Below are 21,402 nucleotides of genomic sequence, written 5' to 3' on the forward strand. Positions count from 1 at the left end.
GTCTCCTTTAGGTTAAGATTCAATACTCACTACTGAACTGCAGGTTGGTCAACTTACATTAGAAATAATAAACCAAAACAATGAATTACACAACTTGTCTTATGAGCTACGAGGTTATCAGTGCACATTAACTGGCTCATGCAATGTCTTAAGAATGCATCATATTACAGTACTGTTGTTTGACCTCAGATGGTCTTACTAATTCTGAGGAACACACAAACATTCTGTGGGTTTTGGCCCTGTTTAATCCACTTGATAGTATTGGATTTATTTCCTATTTAATTCTACAGAAATGTTGAACAAATAGCTGGATTTTTGGCTACCTTCTAGTTTTCGATTTTGTATTGATGTATTACTTTTAAATTCATAAAAAGTAAAATAAACTATTAGAAATAAAGAGGTACACAAAAAGATATCCTGTGCAATTTCTCAATGCAATTAATTTTAAGAACAGCCTCCATTCTGCATGAACTAGTACATCCCGATTACCTCTCGTTCTCCAAGCCAAATAAACATACAGTATAGCACAAGAAGCAGAGTGCGTCTACACTAGAGTGATATTTAATGCTTACTTGTAGTGAGAAGGAACAAATTTAAATAAACAAATGATCAATGTTTTGTACTGAATATTACATTCGCAATTATAAAACAAAGATTAAAGGTATGAAAAGTATGAATAACCACATACACTGTCTTACTGAAAAGACTGACCATTGTGTACATAAGGCTGATTTTTGTCACAAGTTATAAGCTATTTGTTGGGGGATAAACTGTTAAACAATTTCTTATTCAACCTGCAGTTAATATTGCCGGTCTCACTTTAAGCATATTCAGAGCAGTGAATCCTCCCAAAATGAAAGTGTTATATTCATGATTTCATCTATTAGTATAGAAATCTCACAGTAAATTGTGATTTAAATGCAAATGAGGAAATGTAGCTACCACAGAGAAATGTGAGTGAAATTTCTTATTTCTTCAATCTCAGTTTCAGCATCCCTAACGTTCAAAAACCTAATCAACAATAACAAAAAGTCTGTATTTCTTTTCAGTTTTAGTTATCAGATTCAGTCCAGAGTGCTCCGAAGAACTTTTATTTCAGTTCAATGGCACTGTTTAGTGCTAGCATTGGACAGTTAACAGTTAACATTTGTTTATATCTCACCATAACCACACTGCTGCATACCATGCAAGTCCCAATGGTTTTTAAAATCCCACATTTATACAGAGTTGAGCAGTAACTAAAAATTGCAGTAAAATGACATCCAATTGAACATCCTTCCATATGCCAAACCTGGAATTACTTTATGAGTGTTCTAAATGAGCAAACCTGCTTCTCGCTTATACACCATTAAGCCAGGCTCATCTGTACAAAGCCAAACCGAAAAACCACAAAGTACACTTACAAGGCATTTAACAAGACTGCATGGAGAACTTTCCCATCAACACTAACTTTCTCAAAATTATTATCAAGGAGTTTACAGCATTCCTGACAATTAGCTCCCCACTGCAAAAAGGTGGGAAAGAGTGAATAAGACTTTACAGTGGGAGAAGAGTTTTGCTATGGGTGAGGCTGCAGGAAAGGACTTGCTGGACTGCCACCATTTAATTAACGCTTCTTCACTCATCAGCACTTGTACAGGCCTGCCGGCAGCCCACTCCCTGACAAATAACCATTTTGTTGACCAAGCTGACAGTTTCTGGCTAAAGGAAAACACAGAGCTTTATAGGTTATAGAGCAGCAATTGTGCACACAGATAAACAGCCTGTTACAAAGCGCCCACTGTGGCATAGTGGGCATTCTCTTGTGTGGGAGGCCACAAAGGGCTTGGGTTTGGCAAGTTATGAAGCTAACAGGCAGCCTCCAGCACCTGCCATATTTACTAAGCTTCAGATAAACCTTTTTGCATGCTCTCAGTGGGTGTTTGGGCATCCAGCTTTAATTCACACTGCAATTAAGAGGATGGAGCAGTGGACAATTGAGATGCAGAGGAACTAACTGCAGAAAGAGGTTTCCTTTTGTTCATAAATATTTTGACTGAATGTGTCATACTCTGTCTCATTTAGTCTGCTCAGATTCTTTTAGAGTGACAGCACAGTGCCATACACATTCTCCACCATTCTAAAACATAACACCCAAAACAAAACAGGCAAAGTACAGCTCACATCCACATTTGGCTTAGTATAATGCATCCATGTGTGACATTTTGAAATGCGTATTTGGACATTTAGCAGACACTTTAATCTTTATCAAAAAACGAAACTTCCTGTTACTACACATAGGCCAGTATGCAACTATATATGAAGCTAAAAGAGTTGCGATACATGAAGGTACCACGATCCTGCTGTGGTTTACGAAGCAACTTGGATGATCAAACTTTACGAAAAACATCAAAATAAAAAACAAGGTATTAAAGGCGTTAATTAAAATAAATATTAAGTCACCTAGATCTGCAATAATTGTGCTTTAAGTGCAGAGTAGCTTATGTGTGTGTTTTCTTACACAAGAGGTACCCTGGGTACCTCTGTGTTCATTTCCCATCATATATTAGTTATCTCCACTGTAGCATGTGTGGAGAAGGTAATATATAAGCAGTGTTGTGTATGTATTGCAGGAAATGAACGCACACGCGCATACACACACACAGTTTTCCCGCAGTACATAACAAGGTGTCAACACTGCTGTAATATCACACACTGATATTATAAGTTAATCTTGTGATTAAAAATGTCAACATTCAAATTAGTACCATGTTGTTCAGTGGTTTGATGCTCTCTAAGACCCAGAACTAATTTCTGTCTGGACATTAAAGTGTTCCGATTTCCAAAAATCAAAACACAATGTGGCGCCTGGATTGCAGCAGTAAAGTCAGAAGGCTGAGCACCAACTAGAGCTGCATGAATGCATTTACGTTGCAAAATCGCAATTATGAAATTTTGACAGTATGAAATTAAACCACTTGCCCGGGACAAGCGTTAATGTCGAGCCCTGTTATATACATGTGTGTATCTATTTATGTGACACATTTACTGTGTTTTGCATCGTCATTCATCAGCAAATATTTTCCTTACTTTCAAGGACCTAAAAAGCTTGCTTGGAGAGACTGGTGTGACTACACAGTAAAGGTTACACGCTCCCTACTCTGAACTGCTCTTTGTCTGACTGGCTTGGAAAAGTCAATGTCTGCCAGTGGTGTTGGCAAGCACTGAATTGCATGCACCTTTTTGTTACAGTTAGTAACGTAATTTATTTTTTGCTCAGACACACAGACTGACCCAGCCATGCAAGTGCAATGTCCACTAACAACCTCCCCAGTCACCTTAGTGACGAACCATGTGGACTTTTTGACACTGTTTGACTTGTACTGACTTCACCACAGACAAGAAGAAATGTCATTTACACTGTAAGAGCAGACATTCCTAACTTTTCGTCTTAGAAAATAGTTATAAGCATCCAGCTTTTACATTTGTATAGACACACTCAGTTTAACCATATAATGACACATCTGGACATGTTAATTGTGGTAAACTGTTTAGGTTTTTACTGAAATGTTGCTGCCCTAAAGTCTTATTTAGAGGGTCCAGTAACTTGAACTGATCATGTATTTTGAGTTTTTGCAAATACCTCACCCATCCAGTTTGACCCAGATCTAAAAAGTATGTTTGTTATTGTTTACATGCCTGAAATGGTCTATATGCTTACACAAACGATACATGCCATAACATGTCTTAGAATATTATATATATATATGAACCTTCAAAAGCAAGATTCTTAAATGCAGAGAGCAGATATTCAGAAGATACTCCACATCACTCACCTGAACACAGAATGCCCTTGTGGCGAGCGCAGGAAAAGTCATCACACTCGCAGTACATGCCGTAGATTTTGCCAAACTCGGACTCATAGCACCGGCAGTAGTTACAGCTGCATTCCCCACGCCCACTGCACACCTGTTTGCCTTTAGCTTCACGACAGGCAGCAAGATTCAGACTGCCTACTTCATCTTCCGAGCACTCGCAGTTAGTGCCATGGTAGCCTGGGTCACAGTGGCATGTCCCGCATGTGTAGGTGCCTGCATTGCTGCAGTGGTTGCTGTTGGCCTGAGAGAAGTGTGTGCAGTTGCAATCACACTTATAATCCACAGAGACTTCCAGACTATCTTTAAATCCCACTGGTTTAATGGTAAAACTCTTCTTGGTGCCTGCAGGAGGACAGCTATGGGCAGCCACGCTTATGTTGAAGGAAACCTGAAAAGACAGAGGAGTTCCCTTTTAATTTTAAGTTGGTGTCCTAACATACATGTTAGGTTCAACTAAAGAAGGCCAAATAATTAAAAAATAAATAAATAAATAAATAAATAAATAAACAAACACACACAATTAAAACACAACAAATGACTTCTGATTAAGCAAAAGGTAAAAGATTTATGGTCATAGACATCAGAAGGAAGCAATAATTAATTTCTGACACCGTTTTAAAACACATTGGCTTAAGACGAAGGCTAGCTTTATCCGTCTCAGTTTCTTATTCATGATCTTAATCTTTCCCCACTGTGAGGCATCACGGCCAGCTCTCTGATGAGTTCAACAAAAATAACACAATTACTGTAGATGACAGGAACCCCACCCTTTTGATTGGTCCGAGTGAGGAAGGAAGTCCTGACAAGAGAAACAGCTGACACTAGTCATGCCTGTTCAGACACGATTTGAATAGAGGCATTCACAGTCAAGTCCTCAAACTACTGTGATAGCTTTACTTTATGTCATAACTATGAATATCTGTAACAAATGACTTATCTACTAGAAGAGGTTTACACAAACGAACATTATTGAAGTGATATTTAAATTGCGGCCGACACCAGAAGCATGGCTGCAATGTGGCTGTTTGCACACTTACACAGCTGCTGAAGAATCACACGTATATGAGTGAGTCATTTGGATGGTTTTCCAGCTGTGACAGTTAAAGAATAAAAACACCTACAAAACCACAAAGCCTTCCTGCCCTTTGAGCTGAGATTTTGGTGCTCAGATGAGTGATGTATCTTTAGGCATGTGGCATGGTGAAGCTTGCCAGTAATACCAAGCAGACAGAAGATTAAGTATCACCAGGACATAAGAAGAGATATGAAACATTTGATCTCCTTCTGTACAGGAGAAAAATAAAAAGTTTGCAATAGAACTGATCTATGAGGGTTGGCCAAACTGTGCAAAATCTACATTTGATTAGAATTAATCCAATAATTAATCCAATCTGGCAACCATGATTTCTATGTTTCGTTAACAAGGCAAACATTGTTATAAAACGTTTCATATTTCAGTACAATTTCACATTCTGTGACATACATAATTAGGCTTGATAAGAAATATAGCAGAAAAACTAATTTGAAAGAATTATTGAAAAATCAGTGCAAATTTTAATATCCAATCAATTACTTGTTATTTACTTCTTGTTATGGGAACCAATGAAGCACATTCTGACATAAATACAATACTGTCATATTGGCCAGCACTACCACAGAGATACCAAGATAACTGCCATGAATCTGTAAGAACTACCTATTTGTCCTTAGATAACGAAGATAAATGAATGACTGGAAATGATAACTAAAGAGGCACGCCATGGTGAGTCACAAGCATACTTGATTAAAATCAGAGTGGATGGAAGTCAACAAAAACAGTGATTCTTTAACAACTTAATGAAATGCAAAATTGGATAAGCAGGATATATGAATCACGAGGGCACAGCATGGTTAAAATGGCAGCGTCTAAGAAACAGGGATAAAAGAAAGGCCACAAAGGAGGGTGGACAGACAGAGGCAGCGGATTGTGTAGGTCAGCAGGATGAAAAGCAAATTTAATTTTAGGGTGGAAAAGGTGAAAGATCACAATGGGTAATCCCAATGAGTGCCTGAACATCTAGAAAGAGGTTAGATAAAAACAATGGTTTGGCATTAATAAGTAACAAGAACAGCTTTTGCTTTAAGGTCCAAAAGCTACATACGGCTCTAAAGCAGGAGTCTCAAACTTCATAAAGTTCAACCACATCCAAGATTTAATTTTATGATTAATCGTGCCACTATGTACAGTAATAGTCATTTATTTTATTCCGTTAAATTTCTACACATTTAGATACGCGATATCATACCTATCTGTGATTTCTGAATATTCCATTCCAGATTTTGTCCCGCTTTGCTGTTATAACCTCAGCTCTAACCTTCAGTTACGTGTGAGATAATACATTTTAAATAATGTGTATATGTGTGTATATATACATATATTAGATAGATAGATAGATAGATAGATAGATAGATAGATAGATAGATAGATAGATAGACAGATAGATAGATAGATAGATAGATAGATAGATAGATAGATAGATAGATAGATAGATAGATAGATAGATAGATAAAAAAAAAAGATCAATGCATCGTCTAACCAATTCTTTATAGGATATAGGGGCTTTTAGTACACTCACAGACTTGAATCCTACTGTGGTGAAAAGGATCCAAGCTTAGCTTTAGAATCCATGCAAGAGCTTGTTACTAAGGCTCTTCTCTACTCAGAAAGGACTCTCCACTATTGTGCGAGGCTATTGAGATGCAGCGTCAGGCTCCTCAGAGAGGCTGCTGGAGGCCTGCAAATGACACATGGGCTCCTGCCTATGCTGTGTCCTGCTTTAGAGAAAAAACTGGCATGTTTTTCCATGGTTCCCCCATGAAAAAAAAACCCAGACAGAGCCAAGCTTATTCCACTGGTTAAGCAATGTTGGGATTTACCATTCACTCTGGCTATTCAGTCTTTTTTTTTTGTCTTAGCCTACATTCAGTTACGTTAAAGAAACTAAAGTAGAGCTTGAGGGATGAATCCTTGGAGGCCAGCTCACTGCGTGGTGGCGTGTACCAAGTAGTGGTACAACAATATGTACTATACAGAAGTTTTTGTGTATTGTACGTGTGTGTTTTTGTGTAGTCATCTGGAAGTCAATTGTCAATCCAACTGTCAAGTAATCAGTTCAAGTAAATTTATAACCATTTTAAAACTCTACAATTGATAAGCTTGAACTATGTCTAATATTTAAAATAGTTATTCAGATATTTTAACATTGTTTTCATTCTAAATAAATTCAATTCCAAGACTGAAAAAGAAATGCTGGCTCAGACAGTTGCAACCCCAAGCAGGCTGATCAGGGTCATGCACATTATCAGCATGAAGGCACAGAACAGCTAGTACTGGCCAAATGAACACACAAGGAAAAATAGTAAGTCCAAGCGACAAAACGTTGCTCGGATCTAGTTTTGCAGAAAACCACAACATTGGTGTCTGCATTGTCTGGCTCATGGTATATGCTTGTGGTATGTTTAAAGCCTTAGCCATTGGATATGCTTCATAACTTGAAAGGACAAAAACATTAATAATCAAATACAAACCAACAAATATCAAACAACTGTTTTAAATCCTCCTAATCGCTCTTTTAAAATACCTACGCATAATGCACATGTCTGACCTTCTCATTTTCAGGGTCTTGCTAGAAAATGTTGCCCATTAACCCCCCTTTTCTCTTTTAACTAATGTTTAAGGATGGTGTTCTCGGAAAGTGCTTACTACGATAATCCTGCCAGAGTCTAAATTAAGACCATAAGTTCAGGTTAAAATAAATGTCAGAGCACTCATCTGACACTTAACTCTTCCTTCAGGCAAAGACACCTAGAGAGAAAGAATAAAACATTTAATCACAAAAATTAATGAGTAACATCTCTCTCACCGTGTCTCCAATTTTTAAATCAGCACATTTGCTGAGGCCTGAAAGAGGCTTGCCATCCTGACACGTTGCAGTGAAGGCCAGGCTGAGGTCCTCGGGATGATCCCATACACTCAGCTCTACCTTAGAGCGGATATTCTACACATAGAAAAGAAAGAAAAAAAACAATACGTTTGTTACAAGGCAGCTAAATGGCAGTGACATCATTCTTAAATATAGCTACAAAAATCAATTATGCAGCTCAATTTGGTTCTATGAAAATAATACCTGAAGTGACCAGATAAATAAATACAGAGCATATTGTAATAACATTAACACACAAATTATACTACACATGCTTTAAAAAACACAGTTCAATTTATTTTTATCCGTTTGAAGATCCTTCTCGGTGGTGTGTCAAAGATTTCCACATATTTCTAAACTTAGTCTTGAAGCCTTTTGCTTAATAAACAGTGGCTCTAATAGTGTTCAAGCCTGACTGATCCAATATCTAATGAAAACAGTCCTACACATAATCAACCATTTCACATGACAGCTCCCTTGTTTAAAGGCATTAATTCATGACTGCCTGCCATCTCAATGTATGTTCTTAAGTGAGAGTTTCAGTAAACTGGAGGTCAAATTGTGAAAAATGTACTTATGTACCAAGTTTGGTTCAAGTGTTCTTTTTCCTCCCTTCTTGTAAACATCAGAGTTCACTGGTCCCAAACAATCCATCACATACTTTCCATAAAACATACGGCTTTAAGGTCTTATAATCATTCTACTAATACAAATGCCATCCCCTGGACCCTGAATTTATAAATTGACATGAAAGTGCAGACATCTGGTGTGTGTAAAGGCAACTTAACACACTATAGTTGCACTGTGTTAGTCACACTGAGGTGTTTTATAGTAGCAGCTTAATGTGACAATTGTTAGAAAAGTGCAAACTATCCATGAAGAACAGATCATATTGGTCTTGTCTTCTCTTAAAAAAGCTTGTTTCCTGTTAAAATAGCAGCATTTCTGAGTGGTATATATCAGTGGTGTGGGAAACTTGAACATGCTGGCTTTGTGTTGCCTCAGGAAGTTTTTCTTTGCCACTGTTACCTCTGGCTTGCACATTAAGGATCTAAATCTACAGATTTTCCTGAAGCTGCTTCATCCTTTCTGAGGTTTTTTCACTAAAAGTACTATATGTAAAAGAAAAGTACTAATGGACCAGAACTAAATTTCATAACTTGAAGTTAAGCAAACATTCAAGTTATGGTATTTAGCTATCATTTTACAACATTTGTGGCCTAGCTAAGTTTGATTAGTTAACTGTAAATAGACTTTGTTAGCTAGGTTAACCTACAGTTTGATCAGAAAACAAGTTTCAAATGTTTGCTATTATTTTTATTCTTTTTTGAGTAGTTAAAATGTGCATACTGCTACATTAGCATGTAATCCTGTTCAAGATAAACTACATCTGGATTTTTATAGTTTCTACTTAAGTAAACTTAACTAAACTTAAGGACGTAAATGTTACCCACATTATCATTAGCAATATTATTAATATAGTTAATATATTGTATTCATAGACTTGCAGAAAAAAAATCATAAACTTACATTATAGGCATTGACAATCAGCTGGATTATATTTTTTGAGCTTTGGTCAAGAATCTCCACTGTAGTTCCTGGTATTAATGCAGTGAAGTTCTAGAAGAAAGCAGAAATAATGTGTATTAAATAAACTATATCTTGCAAGATTCAAGATATTTTACCAAGCACTATGAGCCGATTAACATTCATTACCTTATAAAGAACATAATGTCTTTTGGTCACTGCAAAAATCAGGAAAATGTTGTTTTCAGCCAGCTTTTCCCCAAGGAGAGCTAATGAAGGATAGTCCTGAGGAAAAGAAACGTATAGAAAACCATGTGTGAGCGTGCTAAATACATTCATCCTTCCACTACAAGCACATTACTCTTCTTGTCCACAGTTTGTAAAAGGAAATGACCGCTCACTGGGTTCTCTTGCTTTGTTTACTGGACCTATTCCATCCACTTCCGTTCAAAATAGCTGAAGGGTATTATTACAGGATACATGAATAAATGTGGGTGTGAGAGATTTTAAAAAGTCTATATATATATATAAATGACCTTGACTCATTCACGTAACACAGATAACCAAAGTTTATATTATATTCAACAGAATATATTCAACAGAAATCATACATTCATTAGCAAGAATTAGCTAGTCAAAGCTTTGATGTGCTGCCCAGTCCCATGCCCCAAAAACACATCACTTTGTGTTTGCACTATCAACAAAAATCCACCTATGAACCTGGCTATGTTCGTTCACACAGTCAGTGTTCCCACATATTTCCATGTTCCTGATTCTGAAAAAAAAAATCATGTACATTTCTATTCTGCCTAGTAAAAAACATTCTACCTCCAGCCACAATGGATCTTGTCTGATGTGTTGATGTTTAAACAAGAACTCTTTTCTTTTGTGGATATCAATAATATAATAGAATATATTATAAAATCTCTCTTCCTGGATTTTAAACCTACTTTTCTGCGGGGAAACTACAAGGTAGTGGAGAAAAAAATAAATAGCGTGAACATAATCCTGCACATCCCGGGCTTCTGATTTGTCCAACATTAAATCATTGATGGGCAGATACATTAAACTGTTGTTTCATGATTTGTTTTCTATCAATAGTTTAAACAAACTCACTCATGAACTGAAAAAAACTTTCAAATCAATCATGTGCCTTCACCTCAAGTACTTATAACTAATAAGGCAAGCAATGGAGCATTAAATGTGCATCTATAATCATTTAGATCTCAGCTGGAGAGTAAGCCAGCAAGAGTCAAACGTTTTAGTAAATTCTGCTTTAACAAGTGGTGTTCATATGTGCCCTTGAAAGCCCGCATCTAAACAGATGTTTTACTGCTGTTTGGTTCACTATTTTTAAGTAATAATGGTAGAATCTATGCTAGAATAAGGCTCCTCTTACCATCTTGGTTGAAGCACTGTACTCGTTTTCATCATTGAGGTGGCACTGCCCATCATGAGGCTGAACGAGGCCTGCCAGTCTGCCATCCAAAGCCAGGTGAGGTACATCATCTGTGGCAAAGACCAGCAGGTGATAGGCCTCCTTCCTCCAACCAATTCTCTCCTAGCAAAAATAAGAAGACACTAGATTTAGGGCCTTCTCTGATCTGTTATTTTCTGCACACTACAAAGAATGAAGGCACAAATCATAGAAATTGTAAGATACAATAACCACGTTACTGCATACAGGACACATAAGCAAAAATCTTAAGCATCTTTAATAGATACAAGAATAACAACATTCTATTTACCCTTCATTTCTACCACTTTCATCAAAATAATACATTCTGTTAAAAGACATAGTAACAAACAAAAAACAAAGGGACAATAAACATGGGCTAAGATGAGATGAAGAGCAAGTAAACAAGGCAAAAGTCTTGTCATTGTTCACACAAAGCTACACAAACCTGACCTTATTACCAGAGAGAAATAAGTGACTGTGCAGAGCAAACCAATATCACAAAGAGATATGAGTGAGCCACTCCCACACAGACCAAACAAGTCTTTTAACCTTGACTCTTCCAGTGACGTTGAACGCCCAAATAAAGTGCATGATCTCTAATATGGCTTTTAAGGCTGGGATATGATTCAGTGTGTAAATAGCACAGAATGTCTGTCATGACAAATAACTGACCTTGCAGACAGCAGCCTGTAGAATAGCATCAAATCCACCCTCAGGCGCATCCCTGTTCCGCGACACCACCTGCTTTTGCACCTCCTGATTGAAACGGTCCACTTTGTCAGTCAGAGATAAGTGATTTCGGAACCCAAATGAGGGAACACAGTTTGGGAATGGCTTGTATCTGCAACGGCATCAAGAAACCCCAGCAGGTTTTACCAGGGACATCAAAGAATAATCCCTTTATAATGACATTTTTATCAGATTTCACAAACTTTCCACTGCTTAAACTGTACATCAGAAGTCATTCATTTGTTCCTGTACTCAAGTCTGATCTATATTAAAGAGATTTAAAAATGTTTTTACCCTCAGACAGTTTCACGTTCCTACAAAATTACTAAAATATTCTAACATTGAGAGATTGAGAATAAAGCTGTTAGTTATCTGTAGTTATTGCCAGATTTCTTGGTTCCTTAGTGAAAGGGGTGCAAATGTATTGTCTGTAATTATAATTAGTGTGGTATTTGATGTAAATTTGAATAATTTTTTGTGAAAATCTTTCTTTGAAATGTATAGATTTCTGTTCGATTTTTTAGTCAATTTAAGAGTTAAACATTAACTGAGCGAATAAACTGAGTGAATAACTTTCTTAAATTAATCATTGTTCTCATACTTGATTACAGATTTTCAGTACTTTTACCATCCCTGCTGTATCAGGAAGCACTGCACATTGCTACAGTACAACTACATTCTAGGAACACAGATGTTTTAACAAAAGTGTAGTTAAGTATACACTGAGTCACTATCATACTGGACAGAGGTGTGTTATGGGCAAAACACTAAGCGCCACCCACAACTGATAACAATAGGGAACTAACCTACATAGGCAATGATGCATGTTGGCAGTAGTGTAATTGCCCCTTTGAGCCAAATGTGCAGTCTGGTGGCTTTCCTGGGTCATCCAATTGTGCCATTTATGAAACACGTGTAATTTGAAAGCCCATCATCTTAATACTTACTTGTTCAAAAAGACTATAAGAATAAACTTGTTCCACGGTGATCTCACACAAAATGATCTGAATGTAACAAATTGTCACAGTGTTTTCACACCAGACAAAGTGATGCAGACCCTGCAAAAAGACTAGCAAGCCAAACAAAAATAAATGAAGCAGAGGGTTACAGGGTTTTCTAAATATGAACCACATTGGCTTCTGTAGCAGATTCTCTGTTGTGGCAGACACAATACTATGCATCATTACACAGAGAAGTAGTTTCACAGTTTTTCAAATATTTATTAATTTACCCTGTCTGGTCTGATGAGTGAATAGACAAATAGACAGAGAAGTATGCTTTTCTTTTCTTTGCTTTGTTTCAAATGTACAACCGATATAATTCCTCTGGTGAGAGTGCATGCCATAATGGTTAAGCATTAAAAGGTAACCGCTGTCCCAATTCAGTCATGTTAGTTGTTTTTTTTTTGTAAGCAAGGAATTTTGTGAAATGGTCCTTCAATAACATTTAGTTGTGTTCTAAAACTGTATCCCAACTCAGCACTGATACAGACGAAAAATTGAAATTTATGTTCTGAGGTTTGCTTTGAGTGAACTCGGGTGCTGTCTGAACCATGTCTGCCATGTCAAACAACCCACTTCCGAGATTACATGTGGAATTATGTAACTGGCTGAATTTATTACATCACTTCCTGTTTGAAGTTTCACACTATCAGGAAAATAGATGTTGTGGTCTCTTCAGAAGGAGATGGAATTCTATCTGTTACACTTTCCAACTGAGTGGTGGTATTGAATATTGTTAATGAAGTGAGTAAAGCATTTAAATGCCGGAAGTAAGTGTTGATTTTTTTTATATAGCTTAACCTAAACAATGAGTAGTATCAATCAAAGGCAATAAAATGCAAGAATAACAGTCCTGTTTGCTTTGATACTTATACATTACAGTAGCAAGCCAGAAAGTTTGTTAATCAGGTTTTGCTCTTGCTTTTCAGGTGTAGACACAAGGGAACACAAGGACAATACATTACTACAAAGCACTAATAAAAGAATAACTCTAAACATCACAGAGATGCTTGTGCTACTGTATGATGACTTCTTTGCTTACCCGTTGCAGGGGTTCTCCTTATATTTGGGAGCGGTGTATGAAAAAGGAGACAAGTTCTTATCCACAAACGTCCCAAATGCAAGACGGAAGTTACTAGTGAGCTTCTTCATCTCTTCAGCCAGTTTGGTTCCCAGGTTGCGAATGGTATCCAGGTCGTCCTTCATGGACAGCGAGAGGTCCATCAGGTAGTACAGATCAACAGGATAATCCTCAACAGGGCGAACCTGCACCTCAAACGAGGTCTGATGACCTGAATAAGTTTAAAAAAAAACCCACATATTTTGTTATTATTTGCACATTATAATTCCGTTACAAAGCCATAGTTGCACATAAAAGCCATACCCGGCCTTAGACTGAGTGAAATCTTCTGTGGTTGGATCTGGATGACGTCATACCCGGAAGACAGTGAGCCTTTGGAGCTCAAGGGTTTGTTCTTGAGGATGGAACTGATACTCCTTGGGTTTTCAATATAACGAGCCTTGCAGCCCCTTTTTAGCAAGTTCTGGCTCAAATCACATTGCGACATGAATGTCCTTCCTCTTCCAAAGTTCTGAAGACAACACAGCTGTTAGTCATCTTCCAGCAGGGAAAAGGTAAGTGGTAGAACAGGCTTACTAACGGCTTCTGAATAGCCAATAAGATCCACTGTGTCAATACTTCATCAATACCCATTAAAACACTAATTCTTTTGCGAAAGTTTTAGAATATCATATCAAATGCAATATTTTGAGCTCAGTTCTTACAGCAGCAGGCATATCAGAATTTTGCTGATAGTCAACACTAATCTAATATTTTAGTAATCAGTCTTTGCAAGCTTCCTAAACAGGTAGATGCAACAGATCAGAGGCAGGACTGCAGTGTGCTTTAAGACAATTTGCTTCAACTCAAATCAACATCACATGTCAGCACAACATGAAATGTGTCAGTGGAATGTATTGTGTATTGGATTGGAAATGATGCTGTAATACACAAGAGACGTTCAGGCTTGTATCTGCTCCGATACTAAATATCATGTGACTCTCTAGTAATGTGATTATGGTACTGTGAGAACACAGTATGTGTAATCTATACCTAAACATTGTGCTACTGTAAAGGTCAGTCAAAAAACAATGAATGCATTGACAGCTCATGAGCATAGAACACTTTATTAGGAACAACTGTACATCCACTCCTTCAAACATTTATCTACATCAACCAATCATGAAAGTAAAAAAAAAATCTCCTTAACTTGGATGGGCTTAATATAAATCTTAATAAACACAAAAATAAGTATGTTTATAAATAACCTCAACTTGGAAATTTAAAGTGGAATTAAAAGCACTATGGATGCAATAAATAGCCAGGCATTTGAATAACTGGATTATGTTTGAGAATAGGTTTGTGATCGCTTGTTCATGAGGGTAACACCTCAATGTACAGATCTTTTTTTTTCTAAATGGGCATCAATGGTCTACTACAAGTTATTGGAAAAATTTTTGTGCTTTACCTCTTGAGCGCACCAGGCGCAGCTCGGGTGAAGCAGTAGGCATTCTTCACACGATGTGGCACTGCCACTAGTACACACATTAAGACCTAAATCACGGAAAAAAAAGCATAGACATTTATAGCACATGAAGAAGTTAGACAGGTTAGACAGGCTTACACATATACAGTATTTGGCATAACAAGACAAAGGAACTTTCATATAGATACAGCATACAGGTGGAAGTCATTTGATAATAAGTAAAGCTCTGACCTCTGACTGTGAGAGTACAGATGTGCAGGATAATGCCGGCTAAAAGAAGGGTGAGGTGGCTACAAAGCCGAAAACTCCACATGATGACTAATAAAGGTCGAGAAAGGCGACGATCTCGAAGTAAGATCTGAGACAAACTGAGGTTGAATCACCAACAATGAACGTTATCCCTCAGATGAGTTAGTGGAGAATTCCTCTCTGGGTCCATCCCAACTCTGACAAAGTGCTGAGTTCTCTCTGGACAAACCCGCAGAGAAACTGCTCTTTGTAATGCACAGGGATTAATCCATATCGGCTCATCGCATTCCCGTCGTGCATTTCCATTAAAGTGAAATAAACGACCTTAACTGCGTGTCACTTTGAAAAACACGTGCAAAACATATCAAGAAAGAAAGAAAGAAAGAAAGAATTTAGTTAAAGCCGTCGGAATACAGATCCAATGCTCTGGCTGTTTTCACTGCAGAAGTTTGGAGATGGCTTTCATTAACTCCGCCCACTAGAGAGGAGGCGCTCCCATTTAACCACGGTGCCATGTCAAGCTGTTCACTGCTCTTCTTATTATATTACACTTTTAAATATAAATTGGGGTCAGGGTACACATCTCCAGGATATACAACTGACATGCACAGTCTAGCTCAGTGCTTAATTACTGTGACTCTCTGTCTTGTGTGTTGTTCGTGTAGGCTTAAAAAAATACAAAACATTACACTAGACAGGAAATGATATAAGAGCTATGGCCAAAGGTCTGTTTAAAGCTAGGCCAACACTTCTATAGCTGCTGCACTGTAGATTTGAGCCAAACGTTATGCTCGTTATATAGATTATTATAAATAGATATAGATTATTTCTACGAAGAGTCACGTGACCCTCATTAAACGAGCACAAAAGACACAGCTGGACTAGTAATATTGGTTGTGGTTATTCTTGTCATCATCGTTATTTGCCTTTTTTGTGGTGACACTAGTGACTGTACAATTTTTAACACCTCACAGTTTTTTTTTTACACGCAAACCATAACACCAAAAACATATTTCAAAAATGGTGTATAGTAAATGTACCATATTTAACCCCTCCCATGTGGGAGGGACTTAGCTCCAAAAAAGGTTGGCCTTAACTCCGAATGGGAGGGCATTCTGCTACATGATTTCTTATTGGTCAAATTCAAATAGCTATTTTCTAGTAAACTGAGCTAAAATGTCTGAATAATTGAATAATTTTCTTAAAAATTAGTCATGTTTCCATATTTATGTTTTTACTGTGCTGAGTAAATATAAACATCTACACTTGACATTCCGGTAGATTAAATATTTTTATAATAAAAAATCTTTTCCCTTTCTGAAGAACATATGAAAAAAGTAAATATTTGTTTTATGCCAGTCACAGAGATCAGGCACAAAAAACATTCCAGAAAGACAGCAATGGTAATAAAAATAGAACATTGAAAGTCTGGAGAGTTTAGGTTTAGTTTTATGTTTCTCATGTGTGTATGAGCTGATAGATTCAAGATCCTTGAGCCAGCCTTTATACCTGATTGCTGTAGCACAAAAACAACAGACAACTTATCTTCATCTGATGTCAGTGAATCCTGTTGAAGGTTTTAGATGATTACACAACCATTTATTCACAGCTTACAGCCCATATGAGAGACCATGAAAGTTCCTGAATCCTAACTGATCAGCTGTGCAGAATATGCGGTACAGCCAAAAACATGTGCACACCTCATCACACCCATTGTGCTCAATGCAAAACCATGGACATTTCTACATTTTTGGATCTCCCTTTGCTGATATAATAACCTGTGAAGGCTTTAAGCTTGATTTTGGAGTATGGCTGTGTGGATTTAGGCACACAGTGAGATCAGGCACTTATGTGAAGTAGAGAAGGTCTGGTGCACAGTCGGCATTGCAATTGAAATAAAGGCTCAAGCCAAGTTCCTCCACATCAACCCTGGCAACCTTATGGTCATGCACAAGGGCAATGTTATGAAAAACAAATTGGGCCCTTAGTTCCAGTGAAGGGAAATCTTGAAATCTTAATGCTACAGCATATAATGACAACTGAGTGCTTAGAACATTGTGGCAGCAGTTCTCATATATGAGAAGACTCAAATATGTGTGATGGCCAGGTGCCCACATATTTTTGACCATACAGTGTATGAAAAATTTTTTCCAAACGCATGTTTCAAGCTGAATTACGATAATCAGTGCTGGTCTTGTGAGCAATTTTATGTACACTTATTAATAGCATATATTTTAAGAGTATTGTATATATACATATACAAAACTGTGAAGTCTATATAAATAATGTAATATAGATCAAAATAATCACACATCACTTATTTTGTAAAGGAAGAGATGAAAAAAATATATCATTGTGTGTTGTCTCCCTCTGCTGGTCAGACTGAAAATGACCGACTAAAAAGGCCTTAAATTGGGGTTTGGGAGTTGTTGTATCTCTTCTGCCTTCTAATACTCTGGAAATAGTAACTTTATAAAAGGCATGCTGTGTGAAGCTTCCTTTTGAACTCAAGATACCAAAAGCGTCCAAAGATTTATTAAGAGCATTGTCAAGAAAAAAATTATTTAAAAGTCTCAATCATTTTACAAAAAGTAGAAAATAGTACAATACTAGATTTTCGCTCGATTATAATTCTTTTAAATAAATAAATAAAATACAAATAAAGTGGTATGCACACTTCCAAAAATGAAGTTGGGTGCAAAAAGAAATTTAATTTATAGCAACAAACCATTTGGTGTGTTATCACAAAAAGTGATTAAATAGTGCAGCTAAAATATTAATAGTAAAAACTCATCAGTTATCAGCATTTCCTCTTATGTTTCCCTACCTGTATGCCTACCTCCCACCTGTTTGAGTCCAGAAATTAATGCCTTCAAGCAAATTTTGAATTCATCCTCAGTAACCTAAATAACCTAAAATAACCTAAAACCTATTGTAAAGGGAACTGAACACACTGTTTGTTTCTTCCCCTCCTGCAATGGCTATATTGTCCTATCTATAGGAAAGGAGGATAACACACTGTCAGTTGGTTTCATGAACATGACAGTGAGTTGTGCTCTTCAGTGATCTTTCCAGTCATCAGATCTAAATCCATTCAAACCTCTTGTGGTAGACCAGGAGATTTGCAGAATGAAAGTGCACCTAAAAACTCTGCAGGAATTACGTGATGCAATCGTGTCAACATGGACCAGGATCTCAAATGAATATTTCCAGACACTTGTGGAGTCTATGTAATGAATTGGCATAAAGCAAGGGTCTCCAACTCTTTTTTTCTCTGAGAGCTACTCATGTTCTATTATTTACATAGCTTATTGCCATAAACCAAACCAGCTAAATTAGCTATTTTTGGGTAAACTTCAGTTATTATTGCCAGATTTCGTTCATTTACATTTGTCTGTTTTTTATTAGCAAGTTCTTACTTATAAGTCCCATGGCACATACCCTAATGGCCTCAGCCAGACCTTGTAAAAAGACTTCGTAAAAAAGGGAACACCTTGATACTGAAGACAATTTTAATTTTTACTACGCCACACCACCAATTGCACTAATAAGAAAACGTCTACAGCTCACTCATCCTGCATCGTTGTTGCAGCAGGATAGATTAATTCACCGGTTTTACTTTGGCAGCTTGCAGCTTTATTCTTGGCACTGTTGAATCACCACCAGCTTCCAATGGATCTTCCATTTGTTTTCTTCATCCCTTATCCAAACTAGTTTTGTTTGTGCTTATAGATTTATGTTTATATAATGCAATCCTGAAAGTTAGCAAGATGCGTTAGCATACACGTTGTCTGTTCAATCAACTATACATACTATTTAAATCTGATGTAGCTAATAAATTTATATGGGACTGATCACAGTTAAAATTAATAAAAATTGTAATATCCTAGAAAGCTAAAAAGTTTGCTTAGATACTTAAGCTTTTTTGTTAACATACTAACATACAGTATAATTTCCATCATACCATACAATCTGTTGTGCACAGTATGCCACAGGGCAAGGAATGGTATGTTCTGTTCAAGGGTATAAAAAAGTATTATTTATGTATGCCTTTCTGGGGTAACTCCTGTGCAAAAATCAAAAATATGTGGACCAGATGATCCAGCTGAAAGTACAAAGACAACATTTATATATGCCCTGACACTACTGTCTTTCAACTGTCTAATTTACATCTTGACTTACATTTTATTCTCTAACAGAAAAATAAACAGAATTCACCTGTAGACCTGCCAAAGGTACTGTGTTGCCCACATCAGAATGGAGGCAAATTCAGGATATTGTGCACTTTGTGAATGAACAGCAGGATCGTCTCATTGCAGCTGCAAGAGAACGCAAGGCCATACACCTGTGCTCCAAAGAAGTTGTCAAAAACTGGCCTAACACCATAGCTGTAAGTCAAACATACTCAGCTTAGCTATGATGTTGTCACTTTAGTGAATATGGAACAGGTAGGAGTGTCTCAGACAGAGCAGTGGTGCTGGAGTATGTCTACAAAGTCCTTAATACATGGTTTGTTAGCCACAATGACCTTGTTGGTTCATTTCACATGCATACAGTATATAAAAGATTTTTGTGCACAATTTGTGTTAATAGCCAGTTTAGCATTTAATCAGTTTCTGACCACGGAGCTAACCTGTAAAATAGGATTACTTGATACAATTTCCATTTAATGTATGTACATATGAGCATTAGAAAGGAAACTGAAGTGTCCTTGTTTGTTAGGATTAAGGAGCATGAGCAGGCAAGAGAGGAGGAGATAAAGGAAAAGAAGAAAGAGGCAGAGGAATTCAAGCATATCTGAGAGCTCTATGAAATGGAATAAACCATGCACATCAAACTGTGGGGACAGAAAGCAGAAAATGCTCAGCTGCAATCACAGATTGTCATTTTATGAAATGTGATTTGATCAAATCTAACTTTGATCAAAGTTCCATTTCCCCCCAGTTCCCTTCTCCGCCCTTTGCCATTTGCATGTTTTCATGGTGTGTAATTTTTGTCAATGTACCCACCTCTATATTGCACTCCAGTATGATTTTATTTTTATTTTTTTTTTTCTTTAATCAGGAATACATTACCAAAAGAAAATCTTCCAAGCATCTGAGGCCAAGAAACAGAAGCTTGTTGTTAAGGCTAAAGACAAAATGATGTTCAGGTACTCAGGATGATTTTGAAAATTTGTAACATATTTAGACTTAAAGTTACAATACTGCATTTAAACCTCAACTTAGTCTATATGCCTTCTCTTTACTGCTTGGTGATGCTTTTTGTCAGTCATGGCTACTAGTTAAGTTGATGCAAAATTATAATACTGCAGTATACTTGATATCCTAGACAGCTGTATGCCTCCAACATTGGAGAAGGCCCACATATGGGTGTGATGGTCAGGCGTCAACATATGTTTGGCCATATAATGTACTGTTACATATTTGTGTGATGATCATTTATTGTGGCCGAGAGTTTCAGAGACCCAGGGATGTTGTTGCTCTCCAAGAGTAAACCAACAATGGAAAAGAGCTGATCTCCAACTCAGCTGCAGAAGCTGTGGCCAAGCAGGATAAACAACAGCGTGTGATGGAAAAGAAGAAGGCTGCCATGTTGAGGAGTATTGCTGAACACAGAGAAGCTGTGGTTAACTCCAGTTTTGGGATTAGGTTCAACTATAAGGAAATAAAACAAGACAATATTTTTCCTTTAATTTTTCAGTGGTTTACATGGTTTCTGCTGCTTAGTTTTTTGTTTTTGTTCCATTTGGGCAGCGGTGTGTGGGGGGTATTTAAATATATTTTTCTCTCCAATTCTACAGTTCTATTCCACTTTAGCAAAAAGAGCTGAAGTATAAGAAGCAAAAGGAGCAGCAGAATGCTGAAGAGATGCTTAATACAAACAAAGCATCAGATCTTTTTTCTTCAAAAGCAGACAATCAAGGCCCAGAAAAAGAAACAGGCAGCCATATGTTCATCAAATAATAAGTCAGCTCATTTTTATTACTTTAGTTTTATGTAAAGACTTAATTTAACATAACTACATTTCTGTTTGCATCTAGAATGAGAGGCATGCAAAGGAGCAGCTCAT

At 37.0% G+C, this 21,402-nt stretch overlaps 1 protein-coding gene across 1 annotated transcript in view; it reads right to left on the reverse strand.

Moving 5' to 3' along the window:
- itgb5 (integrin, beta 5) overlaps positions 1 to 15,791 on the reverse strand; it is a 31,188-nt gene extending 15,397 nt beyond the window's left edge. The window contains exons 1-10 of the mRNA XM_058392670.1: positions 15,313 to 15,791; positions 15,064 to 15,149; positions 13,920 to 14,127; positions 13,578 to 13,827; positions 11,478 to 11,646; positions 10,746 to 10,907; positions 9,536 to 9,631; positions 9,350 to 9,439; positions 7,760 to 7,894; positions 3,816 to 4,245 (exon numbers count right to left, since the gene is read on the reverse strand). Of these exons, the coding sequence (XP_058248653.1) occupies positions 3,816 to 4,245; positions 7,760 to 7,894; positions 9,350 to 9,439; positions 9,536 to 9,631; positions 10,746 to 10,907; positions 11,478 to 11,646; positions 13,578 to 13,827; positions 13,920 to 14,127; positions 15,064 to 15,149; positions 15,313 to 15,394 (1,708 nt within the window). The 5' untranslated portion in view covers positions 15,395 to 15,791. The remainder of the gene's footprint in view (positions 1 to 3,815; positions 4,246 to 7,759; positions 7,895 to 9,349; positions 9,440 to 9,535; positions 9,632 to 10,745; positions 10,908 to 11,477; positions 11,647 to 13,577; positions 13,828 to 13,919; positions 14,128 to 15,063; positions 15,150 to 15,312) is intronic.
- Between the last annotated feature and the right edge of the window lie 5,611 nt (positions 15,792 to 21,402).

The sequence above is a fragment of the Hemibagrus wyckioides genome, linkage group LG06, assembly GCF_019097595.1.
Source record: "Hemibagrus wyckioides isolate EC202008001 linkage group LG06, SWU_Hwy_1.0, whole genome shotgun sequence".
Lineage (NCBI taxonomy): Eukaryota > Metazoa > Chordata > Actinopteri > Siluriformes > Bagridae > Hemibagrus > Hemibagrus wyckioides.